Source organism: Mastomys coucha, unplaced genomic scaffold (assembly GCF_008632895.1).
Source record: "Mastomys coucha isolate ucsf_1 unplaced genomic scaffold, UCSF_Mcou_1 pScaffold5, whole genome shotgun sequence".
NCBI classification, from domain to species: Eukaryota; Metazoa; Chordata; class Mammalia; order Rodentia; family Muridae; genus Mastomys; species Mastomys coucha.
This window is the reverse complement of record NW_022196911.1, coordinates 82,062,059-82,085,599: the sequence shown is the minus strand read 5'-3', so window position 1 is coordinate 82,085,599 and position 23,541 is coordinate 82,062,059. Positions and strand designations below refer to the sequence as shown.

Here is a 23,541-nt window from a genome sequence, read left to right as displayed (position 1 = left end):
TATAGTATATCTGATGATTTTCTCACAGACTTTTTCATGGTAAATAACTCTATGATATCAATTATAAATGTTTACTATTAAATTAAATCAGTTCATGCCAGGTTTGGTAACTTAATGCCTATAATTCAAGCATTTAACAGCTGAGAAAAGGAGGACTGTTACAAGTTCAAGACCAGACTGGGCTATCGAACAAAAACCCATCTCAAGTAAAAGAGCAGTAAATATTATTTATTTTTTTTCTGAGGCAGGGTTTCTCTGTATAGCCCTGGCTGTCTTGGAGCTCACTCTGTAGACCAGGCTGGCCTCGAACTCAGAAATCCGCCTGCCTCTGCCTCCCAAGTGCTAGGATTAAAGGCATGGGCCACCACCACCCGGCAGAGCAGTAAATATTTTAAAGTGACCACTTAAGGATATTTTTAATTCTGAAAATATGTCATTGCTTGATTTTCATGTTTCTGTCTTTAGTATTTTCCTTATTAATTTTGGAAATAAAGAGGATGGCATGAGTTGGTGTCTTCATGATTGCCTTCTTTATTACTCAGGAACTGATGAATCTCCGGAACCACTGCCGATCCCCACGTTTTTGTTGGGTTATGATTATGATTTTCTGGTGCTTTCTCCATTTGCTCTCCCTTACTGGGAGAAACTTATGCTGGAACCTTATGGATCTCAAAGAGATATAGCCTATGTTGTACTCTGTCCAGAGAATGAAGCTTTGTTAAATGGAGCCAGAAGCTTTTTTAGAGATCTCACTGCAATATATGAGGTAGGTATTTTATAATTTATACTTTCATGTTTAAAATGTATTGGGAGATTCTACTGGTTGATGAAGAATGCTGATGTTGACAGTTGTCTTAGTAATGAATTATATTCTTGCTACATTTTTGCTAGTCTTTGTTAGGTATGTGTTCCATGGGTCACAGTGAAAAACATAGTATTAGAGGGATATATCAAGGGCTTAAATATGTTCCATTTAAAGTAAACTTTGGTATGTTTTGTGTGGTGGTGCATACCTGTAACTCATATGTATTTGGGTAGCTGAAACAGGAGAGTCTCCAAACCAGCCTGGAAACTATGTCTTGGAAAAAAATGTATTACCAGGGGTGGTGGTATATGTTTGTAATCCTAACATTTGAGAGGTAGAGGCAGGAGGATCAGAGATTCATCCTTCCGCTACATAACAAGTTTGAGGATGGCTTGTGTTACCTGAGACCCTATGTCAAAAAAAAAGGCAGCTGGAAATTTGTAAAGAAAAACAACCATGCTGTTTCAACTCAGTTGTTGTGATTATAAGTGATAGGCTTGTTTTAAATGGGTCAAGGGCTTGGATTTTATAATCTGTATCCAAATAGTGCAATAAATTCACCGATTCTGCCTTTTGTATATATATTTTAGTCCTGTCGATTGGGCCAACACAGACCTATTTCTCGACTGTTGACGGATGGGATCATGAAAGTGGGAGCTACTGCATCAAAGAAACTTTCAGAAAAGTTTGTAACAGAATGGTTTTCTCAGGCAGCTGATGGTAACAATGAAGCATTTTCTAAATTGAAGCTGTATGCACAAGTCTGCAGATATGATTTAGGTATTAAATTTGTATTCATCCTACAAGGGCAGTGTGAGCAGGGTTGGTTCACCATCTGATTTTGTAAATAAAATCTTTGTGTCATGTGGCCATCTCCATGTTTTCAAACACTTGTCTCTGCCTGCTTTTGTCCTGCAAAGTCAGAACTGAGTAGATGTGGCAAAGGCTGTGGTTTCAGACTTAAGTATGCACTGTCTGTCCATAGACAGTCTGCTAGCTCTGTATATGGACATGCTATCAAGTAGTCATCATTGGCTCCAAAATATTCCCTGCTGCTTCTGTGGAGTCTGATGTTTCTTGCCAGTGATCCCAGCACTCCGGAGGCAGTCAGGATCTCTGAGTTTTAGGCCAGTGTGGCCTACAGAGCAAGTTCCAGGACAACAGGGCTACACACATAGTAAAATCCTGTCATTAAAATCATTTGTTTTTGATTTGTTAATAATTTACATACAAATAATTTCTAAGTAACCTTCTGCAACACCAAAAAAAGTCTCACTGTAGCTTAGAGTGTGGCTGTTATTTAAATCTTTCTGTTATACTCGTAAATTAATATCAGCGGACTTCCTTTACACTTAATCAAGAGAGATACAATGCCAATTACTGAACCTAATTAGACATTCCTGAAAATTGAGCCTCGTGGTAATATCCCTCCATTTCGTATTTTAATTGACTATAATCTAGACAGTATTTCTTCAACTTGTGATTTAGCAATGGTTGTAGTGGTTTGATGAAAAATTGCTACATACTGATACACATTTGTTGATGTATTCAAATTTTTTCTTACACTTATTACTTGTGTTGGGATTTATGCCATTGTGAACCAGTGAAAATCAGGACTACTTGGCAAGGTAGTTTTCTTTCCTCTTTCCTCCTTTGTAGTATCTGGGAATCAATTTAATCACTGAGCCATCTTGTCAGCTTTTGTTTACATTTAATTTTGCCCAGGAAATAGAATTTTCTTACTATTTGAAATTTGAATGAAGATATGGGTTTATTTTTATAGTTAAATTTTAAACCTTTTTTCTGGGAGGGAATAGAAAGTTAGTTCATGCTGCACTGTTAGTAAAGCAGTTAAGAGAAGATAATTGCCATAAAAGTATCAGCTACATTGTTATTTCTACAATAGAATAAAAATAAGTCAGTGAAATCAAGAATTAAATACCCGTTTTTGTTCTTTAGGTCCATATCTTGCTTCTCAGCCGTTGGACAGCTCTCTGCTCTCCCAGCCAAATTTAGTTGCCCCTCCAAATCAGTCTTTGGTTACTGCACCTCAGATGACAAATACTGGAAACGCTAATGCTCCATCTGCCACCTTAGCATCTGCGGCAAGTAGCACTATGACAATGACTTCAGGTGTTGCCATATCTACTTCAGTTGCCACAGCTAATTCAACTTTGACCACAACTTCATCTTCATCATCTTCCAGTATGAGTAGTGGAGTATCATCAAATAAACTGCCTTCATTTCCACCCTTTGGCAGTATGAGCACTAGTGGTACAGGATCCATGTCTGCACAAGCAAGTACGGTTCAGAGTGGCCAGCTAGGAGGACAGCCATCATCATCTCTGCAGGCAGCAGGAATATCAGGGGAGTCGGCTTCTCTTCCCACTCAGCCACATCCTGATGTGTCTGAAAGGTACCGTTAAATATTAGGATACTTAGGGTTGAAAGATAGTTAAGTAGTACATAGCATATGTGTTTATTAGCATGCTTGAAACCTTATGGACAATGAATGAATAAGTTTGTGGAAATACAGAATCTATGGTTTCTATCTAAGTAAACAGTTGTAATAAGTATAAAGTACTTCTCGTTCTTACTGTGGAATTTAGTTTAATCATGTTAATTATCTTATGTATAAAGTTATAATAAAGATTGTTTTTAAAATTTTCATCATAGAATCACAGGGTTGGTGTTTAGATCTTAAAAACTCTATTCAACTCCAGATATTCCTATGATTGAGTTTGGCTGTGTTATAAGCAGATGTAATTGTTTATGCATACTATACAAATGGTTGAGAAATCACTTTGGAGCCTTCCTGTGTGTGTGTGCGTGTGCGTGCTAGAAACTCACCCTGGAGCTTGCGCATGCTAGGCAAAGCAGCCTCTCACTGTGCTGTGTTTTTAGCTCTGATTTGGAGGCCTTAGATTCTTAACAATACTGAATTTCGGCTTTTACTCACTGTGTTATAAGGAGAGTTCTAACTTCTGTTAGCGTTGTTGTCATGTCTGCAGTATGGAAGCAGTACTGCACGATGCCCAGCAGTTGCATTAATGGTAATGGATCTCATTGTTTTTATATAAGAGTGCTGGGGAAATTCCCTTATTTTATGGTTCAGACAGTCTGATGCTCATTGTTTCTCAGCTACTTAGAATGCAGTTGTTCCCAGAGTTACACTCATAAATATGGGTAAAAGTAAACTATTACCTGAACAGAAAAACCTGGCTTCTTTCTGGACTAGCTCTGTTTCTAGGCAGGCTCATGAGCATGGCCAGTTCCTGTGAGCGTGGCCAGTTCCTGAGATGCCTGCTAGAGAGACCTTTCGTCTCCTACTGTTAAGCTGTTTGAGAAGTCTATTCTTACTTTTAAAAGCTCAAAAGCCTCTTATTTGAAGGGATTTCATATGGTGTGAAATGTAAGTATCCTGATTATCAGAGAGGTTTTCTGATGCCCTGCACCAATAAAAGAGGGATGTAAGGATTTGCTTTGGTGCTGTATCAGACAGACATAATACAACTTTGTTCTGTTTCTACCTCAATTCTTAGCACAATGGATCGGGATAAAGTGGGGATTCCCACAGATGGTGATTCACATGCAATTACTTATCCACCTGCAATTGTTGTTTATATAATTGATCCTTTTACATACGAAAATAAAGACGAGAGCACTAACTCTTCTAATGTTTGGACTTTGGGGCTCCTTCGATGCTTCTTGGAAATGGTCCAGACTCTTCCTCCTCATATCAAGAGTACTGTTTCTGTACAGGTAAGGATTTGATGTTTCAGAGTTTCACAGTTGTTTTTCTGTATTCAAAATAATTTTGTTAAAATACAGGTTGTATTGATTTATATAATAATATTAAAATAGGAATTTTAAGAGAGTTTATAAAAGATAAACTTTATAGTTCTTGGGGCTGATTAGATGGCTTAGCAGTGAAGTGCATGCTGCTCTTCCAGAGGATCCAAGTTTAGTTCTTTCTACTCACATCTGGTGTCTCACAGCTATCTGTAATATCAGCAACAGGGGATCTGTTCTATGGGTACTGTCATATACATGGAATACCCACATAGAAACAGATACACACACACACGTAAATCTTTAAAAAAAAAAAACTTGATTATCATTTTACAGTCATGAGAAATACAGTTATGTTGGCTGTAGATGGTGTGTTTCTAATTCTATGACGCTTAGGCAGTAGGATCAGAAGTTGCAGGCCAGCATCAGTATATACTTCTAGGCTAGCCTGAGATATGTAATAAGGCATTTATTTATTTGTTAACCCCTTAACTCCTCCCAAAGATTATATTGAGTATATTGTTTCTCCTTGTAAGCATAGTTATAAAGTAGAGCCTAAATAGAAAAATAATGCCTGTATTCTATGTGTTAATTTTAATTGAGGCAGGTTCACAGTAAAAGTACAAGAAAGTTAGAGAAAGTTTGATTTCTTTAATTCGTAGATTATAATAGGCCCCGGAGAACTATATTTAATTAGTATAATTGTATGTACAGAAATTTTAGATTTCGAGGTGGTGCTTTAGTTTAGGACCCATATATATGTATAAATTATAACAGCGGCAGGCAGGTGAGATGGCTTAGTAGTTAGAGCCATTATCACTGCCTGCTTCTCAGAAGACTTGTATTCATGCTTGCTAGCACTCAGAAGGCATCTGAGGGCTGTCCATAGCTCTGATCCTAGTGGATCCCATGATCTCTCTAGGTAATAATGTATATTTATATGTATGTATATATAGGCACTCATGCACATACCATACAAATTAAAAACACTGTGTGATAGAAACCAGTATCTCTCCACTAGATGTTGCTCAGGTTTGTCTGAAGGGATTTCTCTTACTGTTGCAAGTTACTCTGTTAATGTTTGTAATGCTCACCTTTCTTTGTAGATTGTTCCTTGTCAGTACCTGTTACAACCCGTGAAACATGACGACAGACAAATCTACTCCCAGCATTTAAAATCTTTGGCTTTTTCGGTGTTTACCCAGTGTCGGAGACCACTTCCAACATCAACCAATGTGAAAACACTGACTGGGTTTGGTCCAGGCTTAGCTATGGAAACTGCTCTTAAAAGCCCTGATGTAAGTGTTATGTTTCCTATGAACGAAGCTATCAAGGTGACTTACATTTTAAAATTTTATATAAAACTTAATGGCTGGTCAATGGTGATATATTCCTTTAATCCCAGCACTCTGGGAGGCAGAGGCAGGCGGATCTCTGAGTTTGAGGCCAGCCTGGTATACAGAGTAAGTTCAGGACAGCCAGGGCTACCCAGAGAAACCCTGTCTCCAAAAACCAAAACAAAATTTTGTTTTAGTCTAATTTCCAGTTATAATTGGGTAAATAGTAAATATTTTCCTAAGGTTGCATAGTTCTATAGTACTTTCATGTTTTATTTTACAGAGACCAGAGTGTATTCGACTTTATACACCACCTTTTATTCTGGCTCCCGTGAAGGACAAACAAACAGAGCTAGGAGAGACCTTTGGAGAAGCTGGACAGAAATACAATGTTCTTTTTGTGGGCTACTGTTTATCACATGATCAAAGGTGGATTCTTGCATCTTGCACAGATCTATATGGAGAACTTCTAGAAACATGTATCATTAACATCGATGTTCCAAATAGGTACTTATTTCCTTAAACATGGTTATCCCAGTTTAGAATGTTATTAGATGTCCACATGCACAAACACAGTTTCATATTAAGTAAATATCCATTTGAAGTTTATATATATTATGATATTAATTGTTGAGGTTCTTTCTGGGTATACTTTTATCTACATTTTATAGTAACTGCTTATAATGTATAATTTAGATAATGGAAAACAATTTTGGACAGGCACATGTCTTTAATCTCAACTCTTGGTAGGTAGAAACAAGTGAATCTTGAGTTTGAGGCCAGCCAGGACTACATAGTAAGATGATTTCTCAAAAACAAATGCTCCCTCTCCTTGTTAATCTGTTACACAGATAAAAAAAGATTAAGGTCTTTAACTTTTATGTTATAACGCTTGTGACAATAACTCTGGATAAAGAATTTGAAACTGTAGGGCCTAGCAGTTAAGAGTATTTGTTCATCTTCCTAGAGAGCTAGACTTGTTTCTTGACATCCTGGCTTCCATAGACACCTGCACTCATGTCCACATTTACCCCCTCCTCCCAATACATATAATTAAAAAATATACAAATCAAATACAACTATTTAAACATTAACTTAGAAAGCCCTGGAATGGCCCAGTGGTTAAGAGCACTGACTGCTCTTCCAGAAGTCCCGAGTTCAATTCCCATCAAATACATGGTGGTTCACAACCATCTCTAATGGAATCTGAACCCCTCTTCTAGTGTGTCTGAAGACAACTACAGTGTATTCATACATAAAATAAATAAATATTTTAAAAAAAAACTTAGAAAGCTCTTCTACTCATAAAAGTAGATCTTTTAAGCTGAGGGTAGAGGTGTGCACTTTTAATTTCAGTATTTTGGAGGCCTAGGCAGGCAGATCACTGAGTTCCAAGATAGCCAGGGCTATTAAAAAAACAAAACAAAACAAAAAAAAAAAAAAAAAAAAAAAAAGAAAAGAAAAGAAAAGAGAAAAAAAAAAAACCACAACCTAAATATAAGTACACACTTAACTGCTTGTAGCATAAATTCTACAACAGTGATCTACCCACCTACCTCCCTATCTGGGAGAATACAGGCATTATTTTCCTATTTAGGCTTTACTTTATAACTGTTTACAAAGTATCACAGGAGAAACAATATACTTAATATAACCTTGTGGGAGGGGAGGGTCAGCAACCAACCTTCCTCCCTCCCCTTCTCTCTCTTTTTATGGACAGAGCCAGTATAACTGCCCTGGCTATCTTGGAACTCCCTTTGTAGACCAGACTGGCCTCAAACTCACAGAGTTCTGCCAGTCTCTGCCTCTGCTCAGGTTATAGGCATGCACCACCACTCCTGGAGGTGCTTTTGAAAATCTAATTTTTTCTGTTTGTTTTTTGAGACAGGGTTTCTTTGTGTAGCCTTGGATGTCCTGGAATGCGCAACGTAGACCAGGCTACCCTTGAACTCACAGGGATCCACTTGCCTCTGCCTCCCAAGTGCTGGATTAAAGGTGTGCACCACACCAATGCCTGGCTCAAACCTAATTTTCTTTAAATACATTTTTGAGTGAGATGGTTACATTAGTTATGAGATAATTTGGAAACAGTAAGCTTCTCTGTGAAGGAGAACAGACACCACACCACTGTCAGACTTAGGTTACCATTTATTTCCTTAAACAAAAGGGAGAGATGGGGGTAGGAGAGACAGCTCAGCATTTAGAATTACTGGCTCTTCTTGTAGAGAACTGGATTCCATTCCCAGCACCCACATTGTGGCCTACGATCTTCTATAATTCTAGTGCCAAGGAATCTAGTCTTCTGCTGTCTGGGCACCAGGCACACATACGGTTCACATACATACATGTAAGCAGCAAAACACGTATAAAATAAAATAAATCCTTCCAACAAAGTAGATATGGAACAAAGATTAAGAATTGTATTGGTAGGCAAGATGGCTCAGTGGGTAAAGATGCTTGCCTCTAAGCCTGACAACATAAATTTGATCCCTGTTAACGACATGATGAAGAGAACCAACTCCCAAAGTTATTCTTTGATCTTTGTACCTGTGCCATGGAATGTGTATCCCCACACAAAATAAATTAAAGTGCAATAATAATAGTTATTTTAAGATATAATTAGGTCTGTTCAAATACTACCCCTTCCTGGTTTCTAACAGGTTCTGTGATTTTGGGAAATCAGGTAGCTGAGCAGCAGCTTACCGGTCTGGAATGTCTGTAGAGTGGTTGTCCCTGCTTCATCAGTTGTTACTATGAAATGAGTGGTGTATGTACAGCACCTAAGCTGTATATTTGTAGCAGAGTACATGCTAGCAATTGCTAGCTGTTGTTACTCATTTGGAAAGTGCTTGAGTTACAAGCTTTCCTACCTACTGAAGGAAGGTGTATTAGAACATGCAACAGTGTTGTTTGGTGTGAGAAATGTAGTTTATATTAGACATTCTTCCCTTTTAAGGAATGGAGATTGCTTTAGTATAAATTGTTGGCCAAAATTGAACAACAAATTATGTTTTTCACTTCTTCACCATGGCATTGTTCATGCAGCAGCTGCTGTAGTGACAGTCGCTGATAGCTTGATGTGTTGAACTTTAAAAATAAAAGCTTTTGCTGGACTTGACAGTATTTATGGTAAATTTAGGCTTTTAGTAGGTAAAATGAAAAAATTCTGTTAGGCTAAATGTATATCAAACTATGTTTTAGAAACTTGTTTATGGGTGCTTGTGGAAGTCAGCAGACAGCCTTCAGTGTCATTTCTCAGGGGCTTCCTCCCCTTCCTCCTCTTGGACACACACGCTGGGCTGGACTTTGCCAAGTAGCGTAGGCCGACTGGTTAGTGAGGTCAAGGGATTGAGCTCTGTCTGTCTGTCTGCTTCTCCAGCTTGAAATGAAAGCTACACTTTTATTAGGTTTAGGGGATTTAACTCAGGTCCTAATGCTTGCAAGGAAAACATGTTAACTAATTGGCTATTTCTTCAGGACCATAATATGTATTAAAAACAAGAACAATAAGACAGACCATAAACTTCAGCCCAAATATGATACCATATATCTATGCTTCTTGCAACTAAAGCTACAATATTAGGGTGAATGATTTGAATTAGAATTTAAAACCAGCTTGCGCAAAACATAAAGAGATTCCATATCAAAAAACTTAGGACTTTGAGTGGTAAATATGTATCATTGGGATTTATTTTTATAAAGGTTTGAGGCATTAAAATGAAGTAAAGGACAAAGGAATTGGGGCCGTAACCCCATAATGGAAGTACATGCATATCATATACAAGCTCTGTTGTCAGTCTATAAAACAGAATAAAATAAAATTGACAAACCAGTTTGTCACACATTTAAGCCATCTTATAGAATTTTTGAACTATTTACAACCATTTCATTCAATAGGGCCCGTCGGAAAAAGGGTTCTGCCAGAAGATTTGGCCTGCAGAAACTGTGGGAGTGGTGCTTAGGACTTGTTCAGATGAGCTCTTTACCATGGAGAGTTGTGATTGGTCGCCTGGGAAGGATTGGACATGGAGAGTTGAAAGGTGAATTGTGCTTTTAACTTTTTATAACATAACTTTGCTTTATGTTGATGTATATTTGGTTCAGAGCATACTAAATAATGTGGTGAATAAAATGCTAAAAGGCTCAGCATCTTCAAGAGGATGTGGGTTTGCTGTGTAGTGCTCACCTAGTGCCTCACAGCTGTCTATAACTCAAGCTTCAGGGGATCTGATGCCCTCTTCTAGCCTCTGCATGTACTGCACATGTGTGGTATACAGGCATATATGCAGGCAAAATACTCATACATATGAAAATAAGGCTTAAAATGCTAAGAATTGTTAGTAAAAGTTTTTGTTTTAAACAGGGAACCATATACACATATATATATGTATATGTATATATAATACAATAGATATAATTAGTATCTATTATATATTATATAAGTATATATAACAATTTTATCAATAATCATATATAGTTATATAATATATTTATATATACACATAATACACTGATACTGAAGGTAAGCCATCAGGTGTAAGAGTTTTAACTTTATGATGGCCTTTATATTATAAATACACTAATTTAAAAGCTGTTGTACATTTCTCTTTCATTGTAACCTTGAGTTAATCTCATGACAGAGCAGGAACTTTAAGTACTGTTCTTTTCTATTGATATCCACAGATTGGAGTTGTTTGCTGAGTCGTCGAAACTTGCAATCTCTGAGCAAAAGGCTCAAAGACATGTGTAGGATGTGTGGCATATCTGCTGCAGACTCTCCGAGTATCCTTAGTGCTTGTTTGGTTGCAATGGAACCCCAAGGTTCTTTTGTTATCATGCCAGGTTAGTTATGTTCAGTGTATGTCAGATTTAATTATCATTGTACATTTAACTTAAGTGTTACATAAAATTCTGCATTTACAAAAAAGGAAAAATGCATTTCTCTTTAGATTCTGTGTCAACTGGTTCTGTTTTTGGAAGAAGTACTACTCTAAATATGCAGACGCCTCAGCTAAATACCCCACAAGATACATCCTGTACTCATATACTTGTGTTCCCTACTTCTGCTTCTGTGCAAGTTGCCTCAGCTACTTACACCACTGAAAATTTGGATTTAGCTTTCAATCCCAACAATGGTAAGTTCATTGGGCCTTAAAATTTTTATTTTATTTGCTTTGAAATCATGATCTTGCTAAACAGCTCTGTTTGGCCTGGTGCTTGTTTGACCCAGGTTTGGTCTCGAGCTTCCAGCAATCATCCTGCTTTAGTCTAGAAGTACTGGGTTTATAGGCATGTGTAACTGTCGCTGCTTTGTTTTGTTTTGTTTTGGAGACAGGGTCTTGCTGTGTTGCTCAGGTTGGTGTAGAACTTCCATGCTCAAGTCTCTCTCCTGCTTCAGTCTCCCATGTAGCTGGCACTACAGGCACACACCACTATGCTTAGGCTCCAGGTTTTTTTTTTGTTTTTTTTTTTAACACACTGATCGTTTTAGTGGACTTAGTAGCATGCCCTGAAATTTACCCAAGTAAGAAAAAAAAAGTTTGAAGGTATAATTAAGTATATTGAGATGGAGAATTTTATCATATTTTATGCAGGTGGGACTTAAAAGCAATAGTATGTGTCTTATAACAAGGAAGCAAAGAGAAAGCTCAGTATTTACCCAATAGGAAAAAGCTGTTGGATGGAAGAAAAGGATGGAAAGTCGAAGAGGGGCTGTGAGCCAAAGCATACAATACAGTTCAAGTCACTGAAAAGAAAAGGACACAGATTATTAAGGCTTTTGTCTCCCAAACATAAATGAGAATATATGTGTTTTCTTATTCCAATAAGAGCATGGTAATTTGTAAAGTGGTTCCAGATAATGACTAAACCATTTTAAACTATATCAGAAGTAGTTTTTGATGTGGATTTTGTAAATCTTATTTTGAGGAGTTATTGATCTTAAATTTCTGTATATGTATGCTGCTTTTGAGCTTCATGTATTTCTCCATATATCCAGTTTTATCCTTGCTCCCCTTGTTTCAGATGAAGCCTAGGGCTTTTTGAATACTAGACAAGATGTACCTACCACTGAGCTATACCCTAGCCCTTCCTTTTATGTCTGTCTGCTAAAATACGGCTTTATATAAACTACTAGAATATAATGTAATTCAGTGAACCCTTTAGGTAGTGCTTCGTAGAAGAGAAAAAAATGGTGTTTATTGTTACTTGAAACTTTTTTTGAAAATGTTAGAACTTCACAGATGCACATATATTTTAATAATAATTATTATTTTGTTTCTCAAGGCAGGGTTTCTCTGTGTGGCGCTGGTTGTCCTAGAACTCAGTCTTTAGACCAGGCTGGCCTCAAACTCAGAGATCCTCCTGTCTCTGTCTCCCATGTGCTGGGATTAAGGTTGTGTGGCACTAGTGCCTGCCATACCTCATCATTTTATTCTTTTATTATGTAATAACTTGAGTGTTTTACTTTTTTAAAGAATAGTGCCCTTTAAAACACTTTTGCATTCCTTGCTATCTTTGCTTTTTTGTTTGTTTGTTTGTTTTTTCGAGACAGGGTTTCTCTGTATAGCCTTGGCTGTCCTGGAACTCACTCTGGAGACCAGGCTGGCCTTGAACTCAGAAATCTACCTGCCTCTGCCTCTCAAGTGCTGGGATTAAAGGCGTGCACCACTATCTCCCGGCTTGCTATCTTTGCTTTTTACTGGTTGCTTTTATAACATTATTAACTCAGTGACTTAAGAAAACAGGAATTGCCAGGCAGGCAATACCAGCCTGGTCCACAGAGTAAGTTCCAGGACAGCCAGGGCTACACAGAGAAACCCTGTCTCAAAAACAAAACAAAACAAAACAGGAGTTTGTTAAGTTGTAATGCTCAAAGTCATCCTCATGAGTTAGTCAGGGTTTCTTGTTGATCCCTTAGCCTCTCAGATAGCCTCAGTCTCCTTGCCTTTGCCTGCTCCTAGAGGCCACTATAGTCTTTGGCCCCTGGCTTTTCTCCCTATTTTGAATGGCAGCAGTACTTCCTTCTTTGTCACCTACTCTTCTCTTTCCATCATATTAGTATTCTGGGAGCTAGGGTTAACTCAATGGTATGGTGCTTACCTCTTTTTATCTATATTTGTATGGCTCTTGGGTCAATTCTTTTGGACCACATTTAAGAAAAAAGAAAATGAAGCCAGGCAGTGGTGGCACACGCCTTTGATCCCAGCACTTGGGAGGCAGAGGCAGGCGGATTTCTGAGTTCGAGGCCAGCCTGGTCTGCAGATTGAGTTCCAGGACAGCCAGGGCTACACAGAGAAACCCTGTCTCAAAAATCAAAAACAAAACAAGACAAAACAAAAAACAACCAAACAAAAAAATGACTTCTATGATTATAGGGCCTATTGGAAAGTCCAGAATAATTTCCATATAGGTCTCTTTAGATTGACCACTACTGCAAAATCCGTTCTTTGGCTATTTCACAATACTTGGCACATATTGATGCTCAGTAAATATTGGTCTCATTAACTCATTTTGCTTTAAGATATCTTTTTCGTTGATTTTGTGTTTTGAGGCAGGTTCTTCCTAAGAAACACTGACTAGCCTGAAGCTCACAGTAATCCTCCCACCTCTGTCTCTGAGTACTGAGATTAAAAGCATGCATCAGCATGCCCTGGCTGTTGTTTTGAGATAGGATCTCACTGCTTGTAAAGCCCAGGCTTACTTACCTAGCGCTTATTTTACAGACCAGGTTGGCCTTAAACTCATAGCAGTCCTCGTCATCCGGCCTCCTAAGTTGTAGGATTATGGGCATGAACAGTGGGCCCTTGCCAGTCCCATTTTGGTTAAGATTTATTTTAGTACTTCAATGTCAATAATCATGGTATACAGAAAATAGAATATTAATTTCTTTTCCCTGTACAGATGGAGCAGATGGAATGGGTATCTTTGATTTATTAGACACAGGAGATGATCTTGATCCTGATATCATTAATATCCTTCCTGCATCTCCAACTACATCTCCTGTACATTCTCCAGGCTCTCATTACCCCCATGGAGGTGATGCTGGCAAGGTAATTCTGTTAAAAAAAGTTTCAGTGTATGGAAATGTCGTCTCTCAGTCCATCCATCCATCCATCCATCCATCCATCCATCCATCCAGGGATTATTATATGAAATAGAATGCTTTTTCCTTTTGAAATTAGCAAGAGATGAATATCAGTTGAGCTTATGTACTTTTGTTTAGCCATTAAAACTTTTTTTGTGCAATGATCTTCATACTTCTACCTCAGAAGTGTTGTAGTCGCAGGCATGCACTTTCTATGACCTTTTTCCTGTGGTTTTTTTTTGAGTTGGAGTCTTTGTGTGCAGCTCGGAGTGGCTTCCAACTTGTGAGCCTCCTCTGTGTTGGTGTTTCACCAATGTCTGGTTCTTTTTTTAAACATTAGAATTACCATTAATTCTATGATCAAAACACATTATATGAAATTCTCTAAGAACTAATAAAAACATGGGGGAAAAGCCATTTTTACTGTCTTAACACAGTGAAAGGGTTAATGGTACTTGAGGTACTGATGTAATGAATTTTTTATTATGCATTTTATTTTCCTTTCATCCATTTCCTTAAAATAAATGCTGAGAAATTTGTTGGCCAATTCAAAGGGAATGAATAAAAGTCTGTGGTACTATAATGTCTTCCAAAACACTGTTAAAATTAATGGCATTTTATAGATAGTGCTATGGGAACAGAGAATGGAATCTGCCTTTTGAACTGGGGTGAGGAATTAATTGAATAGTATTAGGACATCAGTGGCAGCTTGAATAAGTATTAGGATATGAGTGGAAGCTATATTGAACTATTTGTATTTTATACTCAGCTCAACCTGAGGCATACTCATTTTGTCTCATGGTTTTTATAACACACTGCTTTTATGATATTATTACATTTAGTTAGTTATTAGGCTTGGAATTAAATTTAAATGTCACATGTTAGACGGGTGTGCTGCTGTGGACCCTCAGCCCTCTTTTTATTTTGAGACTGTCTAGCTGAGTTGTCCAGGCTAACCTTGAACTTACTTTGTAGCCCAAACATGCTTTTAACTTCTTTTTATCCTCCTGATTCAGCTTCTGAATAGTAGGTATTATTGGCGTGTCACCAGGTTAGATGTAGTACTATTAATTGAGACTCTTCAGTATATAACCATTTAATTTTTAGTATTTTATGTGGTTTCTTGAGATAGTATTATGAGATTATTAATTGTTGTAAGCATTTGTATTTATATTTGTTGTCTAGAGATGTATTGAATGAACTAATAATACTCTTGTCTTTTTAAGGGTCAGGGTACTGATCGGCTGCTTTCAACAGAATCGCATGATGAAGTAACTAATATTCTTCAACAACCATTGGCCCTTGGATACTTTGTATCAACTGCCAAAGCGGGTCCATTACCTGACTGGTTCTGGTCAGCATGTCCTCAAGCACAATATCAATGCCCTCTTTTTCTTAAGGTATTAATATTTTTGTGCCAATTCTTAACAAATCCTGATTGATAGTTTTTAGTCCTAATAATTACTGAAGTGGCATTTTAAAGTTTTATAGCTCATCTGAATTCCAAGTTCTTAAATGCATTGTTGTATGTATTTCTGTAAATGTTGTCATAAAGAGAGTTACTTAATATGAAACACATAATTATAAAAAATTTATATGAAGATTGATTGTTATTCTTAAGTCAGGCTCCTGGAACTCTTGTTTTCTTTTTTCTTTTTGGTTTTTCGAGACAGGGTTTCTCTGTAGCCCCGGCTGTCCTGGAACTCACTCTGTAGACCAGGCTGTTCTCGAACTCAGAAATCCTCCTGCCTCTGCCTCCCAAGTGCTGGGATTAAAGGCATGTGCCACCACTGCCCGGCTTGGAACTCTTGGTTTTAAGTTGTATTTTCAATGCAGTATAGAAGCTTAGAGCCTAGAAACAGTGCCCTTTCTCTTTCTGTTCTTATCATCCATCTAAATATATTATAATTTTGGAAACTCACTCATCTAAAGTCATAACTTTGTAGTAGACATCAAGAGTAAAGCCTGGGTCTTTAGTCATGATTATGTTATTTGAATGGAATCATATTAGACTCCTATCTTATCTTATTACTTTGAGTATTAAAAAATTTAGCAACACCGGGCAGTGGTGGTGCACGCCTTTAATCCCAGCACTTTGGAGACAGAGGCAGGCGGATTTCTGATTTCAAGACCAGCCTGGTCTACAGAGTTCCAGGACAGCCAGAGGTATACAGAGAAACCCTGTTTTCGGGGGGGAAGGGGGGGAAGAAAAAACAAAACAAAATTAGCAACTTTCTAATACTTGGTTTAAGTTTAATTTACCTACTCTAAAACGTTTCCTTTGTATAAATGACTTTTGAGTAGAATGACTGTGATAACACCTGCTTTTAATACCAGCATCCAGGAACTAGAGGCAGGAAGATTTCTGTAAGCTTGAGGCTATCCTGATATACATGGGGAGTTCCAGGCCAGCCAGGGATACACAGTGAGACTCCTGTCTTAGAAACAAGCACATAAACAACTAGTTGAGTAGGTGGGGCATGGTGACTTGGGAGGCATAGGCAAGAAGTTTACCCAGGAGTTGAAGGCCAGCTTGGTTTACAATAAGTTCAAAGTGAGCCAGTAGGACATAGACCTTATCAAAACATAAACTGGTGAGTAGCTTTTAAGGAGTAAGATTCTTAGACATAAGATACTTATTCTTTCAACCTTCATTTTATAGTCTAAATTATCAGATGGTGAAGTAAAATGCGTCATGAAAGCCCTCTGTGGTTGATTGTTAAATTGCTACTGCCTTTACAAAATAATAAATGAAGATCTGACTCACACAATGTAGAAACCACTGTAAGTGGGCTCTTCACGTTTCAGGTCAGATGATAACACTTTAATTTCTTGAGATTATATGTAGGTAATTTCTTGAGATTATATTTCCTAGTTTTTTGATACTCTGGATGTATATCCCACTCTGTGAAAAATCGCCATTTGTGATTAAACAATGGGCTTCTGTAGCACACTTATAAAACTGTAGTTAATAATCTGAGTGATTTTTTTTTCCCTTCTTTGAATGCGAATTAACTATCCTAGGCAAGTACTCAGAGCTCTCCCCGCCCTTGAATTGACTATTAATAAAAATAATAGTTTATCCTGTTACTTTTATTCTTCTCCCAGATATTCCTCGGTCTGTTGTAATCTCATGTACATGCACATCTTCCCAAGGGTTTTCTGCAGAATAGTAGGATGGAGTCTCCACTAAGCAGAGTTCCTTGATTCTTTAGGAAGTGCTGCCCACTTACAGTCACAGAATCTGTGTGTACACTAAAGTTCTCATAATAGCAGTAAATAACTTTGCTTACCTAGCATTTTCCAAATTTAGTGTAATACCTATTTGTGGTTCATGACCTTAGTGTTTCAGGGCACCCTTTTGTTTAGTAAACACTTTTATGAAAAGTCCAAGGGACTATCCAGATTCTTTTCTACTCAATATTTATTTACAGAGAGGATAGTGTAAAGTGAGCATTCACCCTCAGATACAGTGTAACAAGATTAGGACTTCTGGTTCTGAATCACAGGTAAGGCATAAATTAACGTAATTTTGTTCACCTTTTATTTTTTTCATGTATCCCATTTTACTTCTATACTGTAGTCAATAAAACCACGTCGTATATTTCTTTTTACTTGAGAAATCAGTGGGTTCTAGATGTTTAAAAATATTTTTATTTTAAGAATTAAACCAGCATTCATTTACTTTGTAGTAATTGGCCAAGTGAGACTTATTTATAATTCATAAATCCAGAATTTATAAACAGTTCAAACATAAATATTGTTGGTTGTATTTCTGTATATTCTTTATAAAGAGCTTATACATATATGCAGTTGTGATGGAGAACGCAGATGGGTATAAAGAAACACCTTTAAAGAATGTAGAAAATTTTGTGAAGGATTGTCTGTGGTGAGCTCGCCCACTGTATCATGGCGTTAATACTATTATACAACTTACACACTAGATGATTAATTTTACTTAATTGAAATGTAAAAATAGTACCACATTCCTTCTACCCACTGCTCATTGCTATCTCTGAATGTGTGTGCTGTTGTTTATAAGCCTCTGATAATAAATGTATTGCATAAGCAAGCATGTGTGCATTGTATTGATTGTTAAGTGTTCATCCAGAGGCAATTTTGTTAAAATTTCAGCTTTGCAAAAAAAAAAAAAAAAAAAAAAAGTGCAGGATTACTCCCGTGACTTTTTTTTTTAATTAATTAATTATTGATTTATTTTTCATAGCTTTTAGGTCCTAAGTGTGGCTGTGTGGTCTCAATTTTGTGTAACCCAGGGACAGGGTGCACTCAGGCCTATGGGTTCAGTGTTTCCTTAATCATTTGCTTTATATACCTGGGCAAATTATATTTAGGAGATAACTGTAAAGCTTTTTTTAAGTATTGTTATATATTAAAAACAATAAAGCTAAAGTAAAAATTGTAGAGAGATACAATGTAAGTTTTACACCTTAAAGTTTCCATCAAAACCATGAATTTTTGTAGTTCCTCCCACAGATAACACTGTCATAAATCAGTTTCATCAAGATAATATATTGGGAGAACAGAGTGAAATTAAATGATGATCTCCCTCCATGGCTGACTGATTCCCTCCCTTCCCTTTGTAGGCCTCTTTGCACCTCCACGTGCCTTCAGTGCAATCTGATGAGCTGCTTCACAGCAAACACTCCCACCCTCTGGACTCAAATCAGACTTCAGACGTCCTCAGGTACAGCTCTCATGATGCCAAGTGGTCTTTGTTTCAGCTTGGGTAAAAGAGAATGGTTATTATTAAATATATTTATTCTTTTGGGTAAGAGTTCATAGCATTTTATTTTTGAGTCATTGGATGAATTGTACTTTTAAACGACTGTGTTTTTAAGGTACTCTTTTTTTTTTTTTTTTTCCCTCATGATATAGACAAAGCACAGGGCCTGTGCTTGCTTGGCAAATTGCTCTGCCTCTGAGCTACAATTTTATTCTTTTTATGTTAATATATATGAGTCTTTTGTCTACATACATGTCCATTGCACCATGTGCATGCAGTGCCAATGGAAGCTGGAAGGCATCAGATACCCCGGAACTGGAGTTAGACAGTACTGTTAGCATCAGATACCTCGGAGCTGGAGTCAGACACTGCTGTTAGCATCAGATACCCCGGAGCTGGAGTTAGACACTGCTGTTAGCATCAGATACCCCGGAGCTGGAGTTAGACACTGCTTTTAGCATCAGATACCCCAGAGTTGGAGTTAGACACTGCTGTTAGCATCAGATACCCCAGAGTTGGAGTTAGACACTGCTGTTAGCATCAGATACCCCGGAGCTGGAGTCAGACACTGCTGTTAGCATCAGATACCCCGGAGCTGGAGTCAGACACTGCTGTTAGCATCAGATATCTCGGAACTGGAGTTATACACTGTTGTTAGCAGCCATGTGGGTGCCTGGAATTGAATCCTAATTCTCTGGAAAAGCAGTGCTTTAATTAGGCATGAGTCATCTCTCCAGCCCCAACCTCATTAAATTATTGAGAATGGATGCTTTTCTAACATGAATAAGTTTTTGAGGTCTCCCTCTTTATTTATTGAAAAAGTGGTCTTATGTATCTCAGGCCAGCTTTAAACGTAATATGTGGTAAAAATCTATTCCTTATCTATTTTTTTTTTTTTTTTTGGTTGGTTGGTGTTTTGTTTTTCGATGTTGTATGTTTCTTGAGACAGGGTCGCATTGTGTTGCTTTGGGCTGCCTGGAGCCTGGCTTTCCTTGCACTTAGCAGAACTTGATCTACTTCTGTCACTGCACCCATATGCTTTTTTATTTTTTCTTTTGATGGTTCTGCTAACACTGGACTCAGAATAAGCTAGCCTTGTACCAGCCTTGTCTCTTGGGTGCTAGGATTAAAGGCATGTGCTGCCATGTCTGCTCTTTTTAAGAAAATGGTTGTTTGTATTTGGTGGTCATATCTGTAATCTCAGAATTTGGGATGGTTAGACAGGAGAATCATTACATGTTGAAACTAGCCCATCTTAAAAAACAAACAAGAAATAGAACACAACAACAAATAAAGTGACACCAACCACCACTTTGAATTTTAAAAGTACTTCCAAAGTGTGTATTGAAATAGATGGATTTACACAGTTTATTTGCTTTCAGGTTTGTTTTGGAACAGTACAATGCACTCTCGTGGCTAACCTGTGACCCTGCAATCCAGGACAGACGCTCATGTCTCCCAATTCATTTTGTGGTGCTGAATCAGTTATATAACTTTATCATGAATATGCTGTGATCTTCGTTTGATGGAGTTTCGCAAGGAAAGAACAGGAAGAAAGGATATTTTGCTGCAAGATTAAGTTACAGTTCTCAGTGGAAGTCATTTGTGATGGGGTCTAATTCTTATTACTTCAACAAATATTGTTTTGACTTGGGGGTGGGGCTGTAACCCTATTTTTCATTGACTTTACTGAGCTCTTTAGGGTGATGACTGATTATTCAAAACGTATTATAACACTTTCGTAGCAAAAATTAACCTTTTTTTTCCAGTCACAGTATTTGTGAAAAGTAATGAGCCATAGTACCCATTATTGTTAAAGAATATTAAAAGCATGGAGAGGAAACATGAGGAACAATGAATTTCAACATATGGCTTTAGAACATCAAGATGTTCTTGTATTGGATATAGTATCTAGTATTCAAAAATGCCTGCATCTCTTATTTATTGTAAGTTTTTAAATGTATAAATTGTCTTATATTTCTTAACCTCTTTTATAAAAATTTTCCTAGAAGGTTTATACTGCCTTCTTGCTTTAAAGCAATTGGTCTAAAATATATGTAATCGTCTTAATTAAAAAGTTGCAGTAGGGTTGCTTTTAGAGTATTATTTTTTTGTAAGGGGGTGGGTTGGACAATAAATTTGTATTGTCTCAATGTACAGTTTAACAGGGATAGAGGGGAAATAATGTCCATACCATTGTGTGTGGAAAATTTACAGCTAAGCTGTAGTTGCAGAGTACATGTACAGTAATGAAGTTCACTGTGTTTATAAACTGAAAAGGTACCGGGTCTTACAGCATTTTATATATCACACCTTTACAGAATAACATGACGGCAATATACATACGTGATATTGTTAGGTGGAATAATTAGAATAAAATGAGAATTCTTGAGTTATATTTTGTACTATGGTTTAGGGCTATGACTAATATTTCAGGCCATTTCCAGTGAAAGAAACTTAGTTTTACAAGAAAAACATTTGCTACTGAATGCTTAAACTAATTTTGGTGTTTAATGTTACATGCTTAAATTTTTTTCAGTTTTCACAGTGGCACATTTAGGCATGGGGATATTACTAATTATGAAATTTTCTGCAGGATCTGTAATAAGGTTGAAATTTAGCCCAGCTCTAGGCATTTTACAAATTATTTTAAGAGCAGTCACTCTTGATTGTTTTACTTTTTATTTTTTAAATTAAAGATTGGGAATGCTTGTGAGAGTATGCATATGCATGGCTGAGAGAGAAAGGGAGAGAGAGAGAGAGAGAGAGAGAGAGAGAGAGAGAGAGAGAGAGAGAGAGAGAGAGAGTGAGTGTGTGTGTGTGTGTGTGTGCAATCAAACTGTGGTGTAAATAGATCCTCAGTGAACCTGGTATTCAGACTCTGTTCCACTAGTGAATGAACCATTTTCTAAACGTTTCCCTTTGACTTTTTTATTTATTGAATTTTCTTGGTTTGGAGATGGCAGTCCCAAACACCAGAGTCTGTACTTTTCTATGACACAGCTCAAATTAAAGTAGGGCACATGCCAAGGAGGTTCTCACCTCCCTAAAGAAGGGCCTTGAGTTTTAGGGACTTTAATTCACCCCTTCCTTCAGTCCAGCTTTCCCCCTTCTTGTTTGCACATGCCAAGATAACTGCTTTGATGCAGGCTTTATCCCTGAAAACTCCTTTCTACAGTGCTGCTCACAAGAGCCCAGCCAGTCTCCTGCCTGCATTGCTGACTTGAATTCACAGTCGCCAAGTCTACCTAGCTTTCTTGGAAGCAGTCTTTCAAAATTCCTACTTGTATATTCATTAATTGTTGACAAGGACAAAATCAGTTGTATTCACAAAACTCTTAACTCAGTATGTATTTTTTTTAACTGAATCCTGTTTTGTAAATAGTATACATTTAATGTTGCTTAACATAAAAAACACTTTCTTACAGGTATCTTCTTTAAATTGGGTATGTGAAAACATTACCAAATCTTGTTTTTCTATAAAGAAACACAGTTAATAACAAGTTTTCAAATTACTTATTCCTTCAACATTAATAGAACAGTCCAAATGTTGAGCATATTTTGATATTAAACTAAAGATCACGTCTCTGTTTTTAAATTATGCTAACACCACCACAGATTATGTTGACGTATTTTGTTCTCTATTTTCTTGGTGGGACTCAAGATTTGAGGGAAAAGATGCTTATTTGGAATTTCTATTAAAAACTATCCTTGTTATTTTCTTAGTTCAATAATGACTCAAGAAAAATAAAAGATTATAATCTCAGTTTAAAATTACTAATGTGTGACAACTATACCTCAGTTTCAAATAGATTTAACAAGATTATTATTCCCTGACATTTTCTTCCATGTAGCCATAAGCAGGGACCTAGCATACAATTCTTCTTACCTGGGAATCAGGAACTAGTCCCAAATACACAGAATTGATTCATGGTTTGCTTTTCTTTTTTCTTCTTTTCTTTTCTCCCCTTCACACATCAGATTTTGCTCAAATGGGAGGTTACTAAATAGCCATTAGAAGAAGAAATGAAGCCTTTTGTGCGGGATGATAGATCTAACTTATTAATGTACAGCTACAGTACATTAATGGTTTTATTTGAGTAGGCAAACAAATTTGCACACATTTCCCCAGTGAATTCCCAACACCTTGACTTCCTTCCTCATTTCAGTGCAAATAACCTGTTTTGTGTGCAGTTATCCATTCTGAAGCAGGTAAAAGGTCAGTATTTTAGCATTTTAAAAGATGAGTTATATAATGTCTGCTTCCAGCCAGTCTGCAACATCTAGCCATACCTTTCTTATGCAAGCCATTCAGTTATCAGGACTGTGAATTAACACTGTATGAATACATTTCTGTACACCTTATTGTTTGGCCAGAGGGCCACCAAGTGTACTTATATGTAATCCTTAAATTTTAAACTAGCTTGTGATTTTTAAATATTTCTAAACTTTTCTTAAACCACTAAAATTAAGCTCTTACTACTTACTCAACTATCCTCAGCTGTATTCGTCCTCAATTGTCAGTATGGCACAGATCACTGTATTAAAATGCTCTTTTGTCTTCATATTTACCTTCTAAGGTCATTTTTTTTAACTTAATGTGTTACTACAGAGATTTGCAGGTCTTTAATCAAGCACTATGTTAATACTGTAATATCAAAATACTCTGTCGCATTATTTTGAATGTTCAGGTTGAATAGCAGGGTAAAAGAAAATCTTTAAATGCTATTGCACCCTAGGTTCTGTTCCCACCTGCTGTGGCATTGCATATTAGTCT

General features: G+C 37.0%; 1 protein-coding gene across 2 annotated transcripts in view; it reads left to right on the top strand.

The window, feature by feature from the left end:
- The window catches only part of Med13 (mediator complex subunit 13), an 89,186-nt gene extending 65,855 nt beyond the window's left edge, over positions 1-23,331 (top strand). Inside the window, exons 18-30 of one of the 2 annotated variants that reach the window (XM_031354157.1) lie at positions 543-766; positions 1,396-1,585; positions 2,765-3,221; positions 4,348-4,567; positions 5,704-5,895; positions 6,218-6,441; positions 9,832-9,974; positions 10,618-10,776; positions 10,884-11,069; positions 13,837-13,985; positions 15,247-15,420; positions 18,625-18,725; positions 20,147-23,331. In XM_031354157.1, coding sequence (XP_031210017.1) covers positions 543-766; positions 1,396-1,585; positions 2,765-3,221; positions 4,348-4,567; positions 5,704-5,895; positions 6,218-6,441; positions 9,832-9,974; positions 10,618-10,776; positions 10,884-11,069; positions 13,837-13,985; positions 15,247-15,420; positions 18,625-18,725; positions 20,147-20,279 — 2,552 coding nt within the window. In that variant the 3' untranslated portion in view covers positions 20,280-23,331. Of the gene's footprint in view, positions 1-542; positions 767-1,395; positions 1,586-2,764; positions 3,222-4,347; positions 4,568-5,703; positions 5,896-6,217; positions 6,442-9,831; positions 9,975-10,617; positions 10,777-10,883; positions 11,070-13,836; positions 13,986-15,246; positions 15,421-17,454; positions 18,089-18,624; positions 18,726-20,146 lie in introns of those variants that run through there. The other variant, XM_031354158.1, reaches the window with a different exon arrangement.
- The last annotated feature ends 210 nt before the right edge of the window (positions 23,332-23,541 follow it).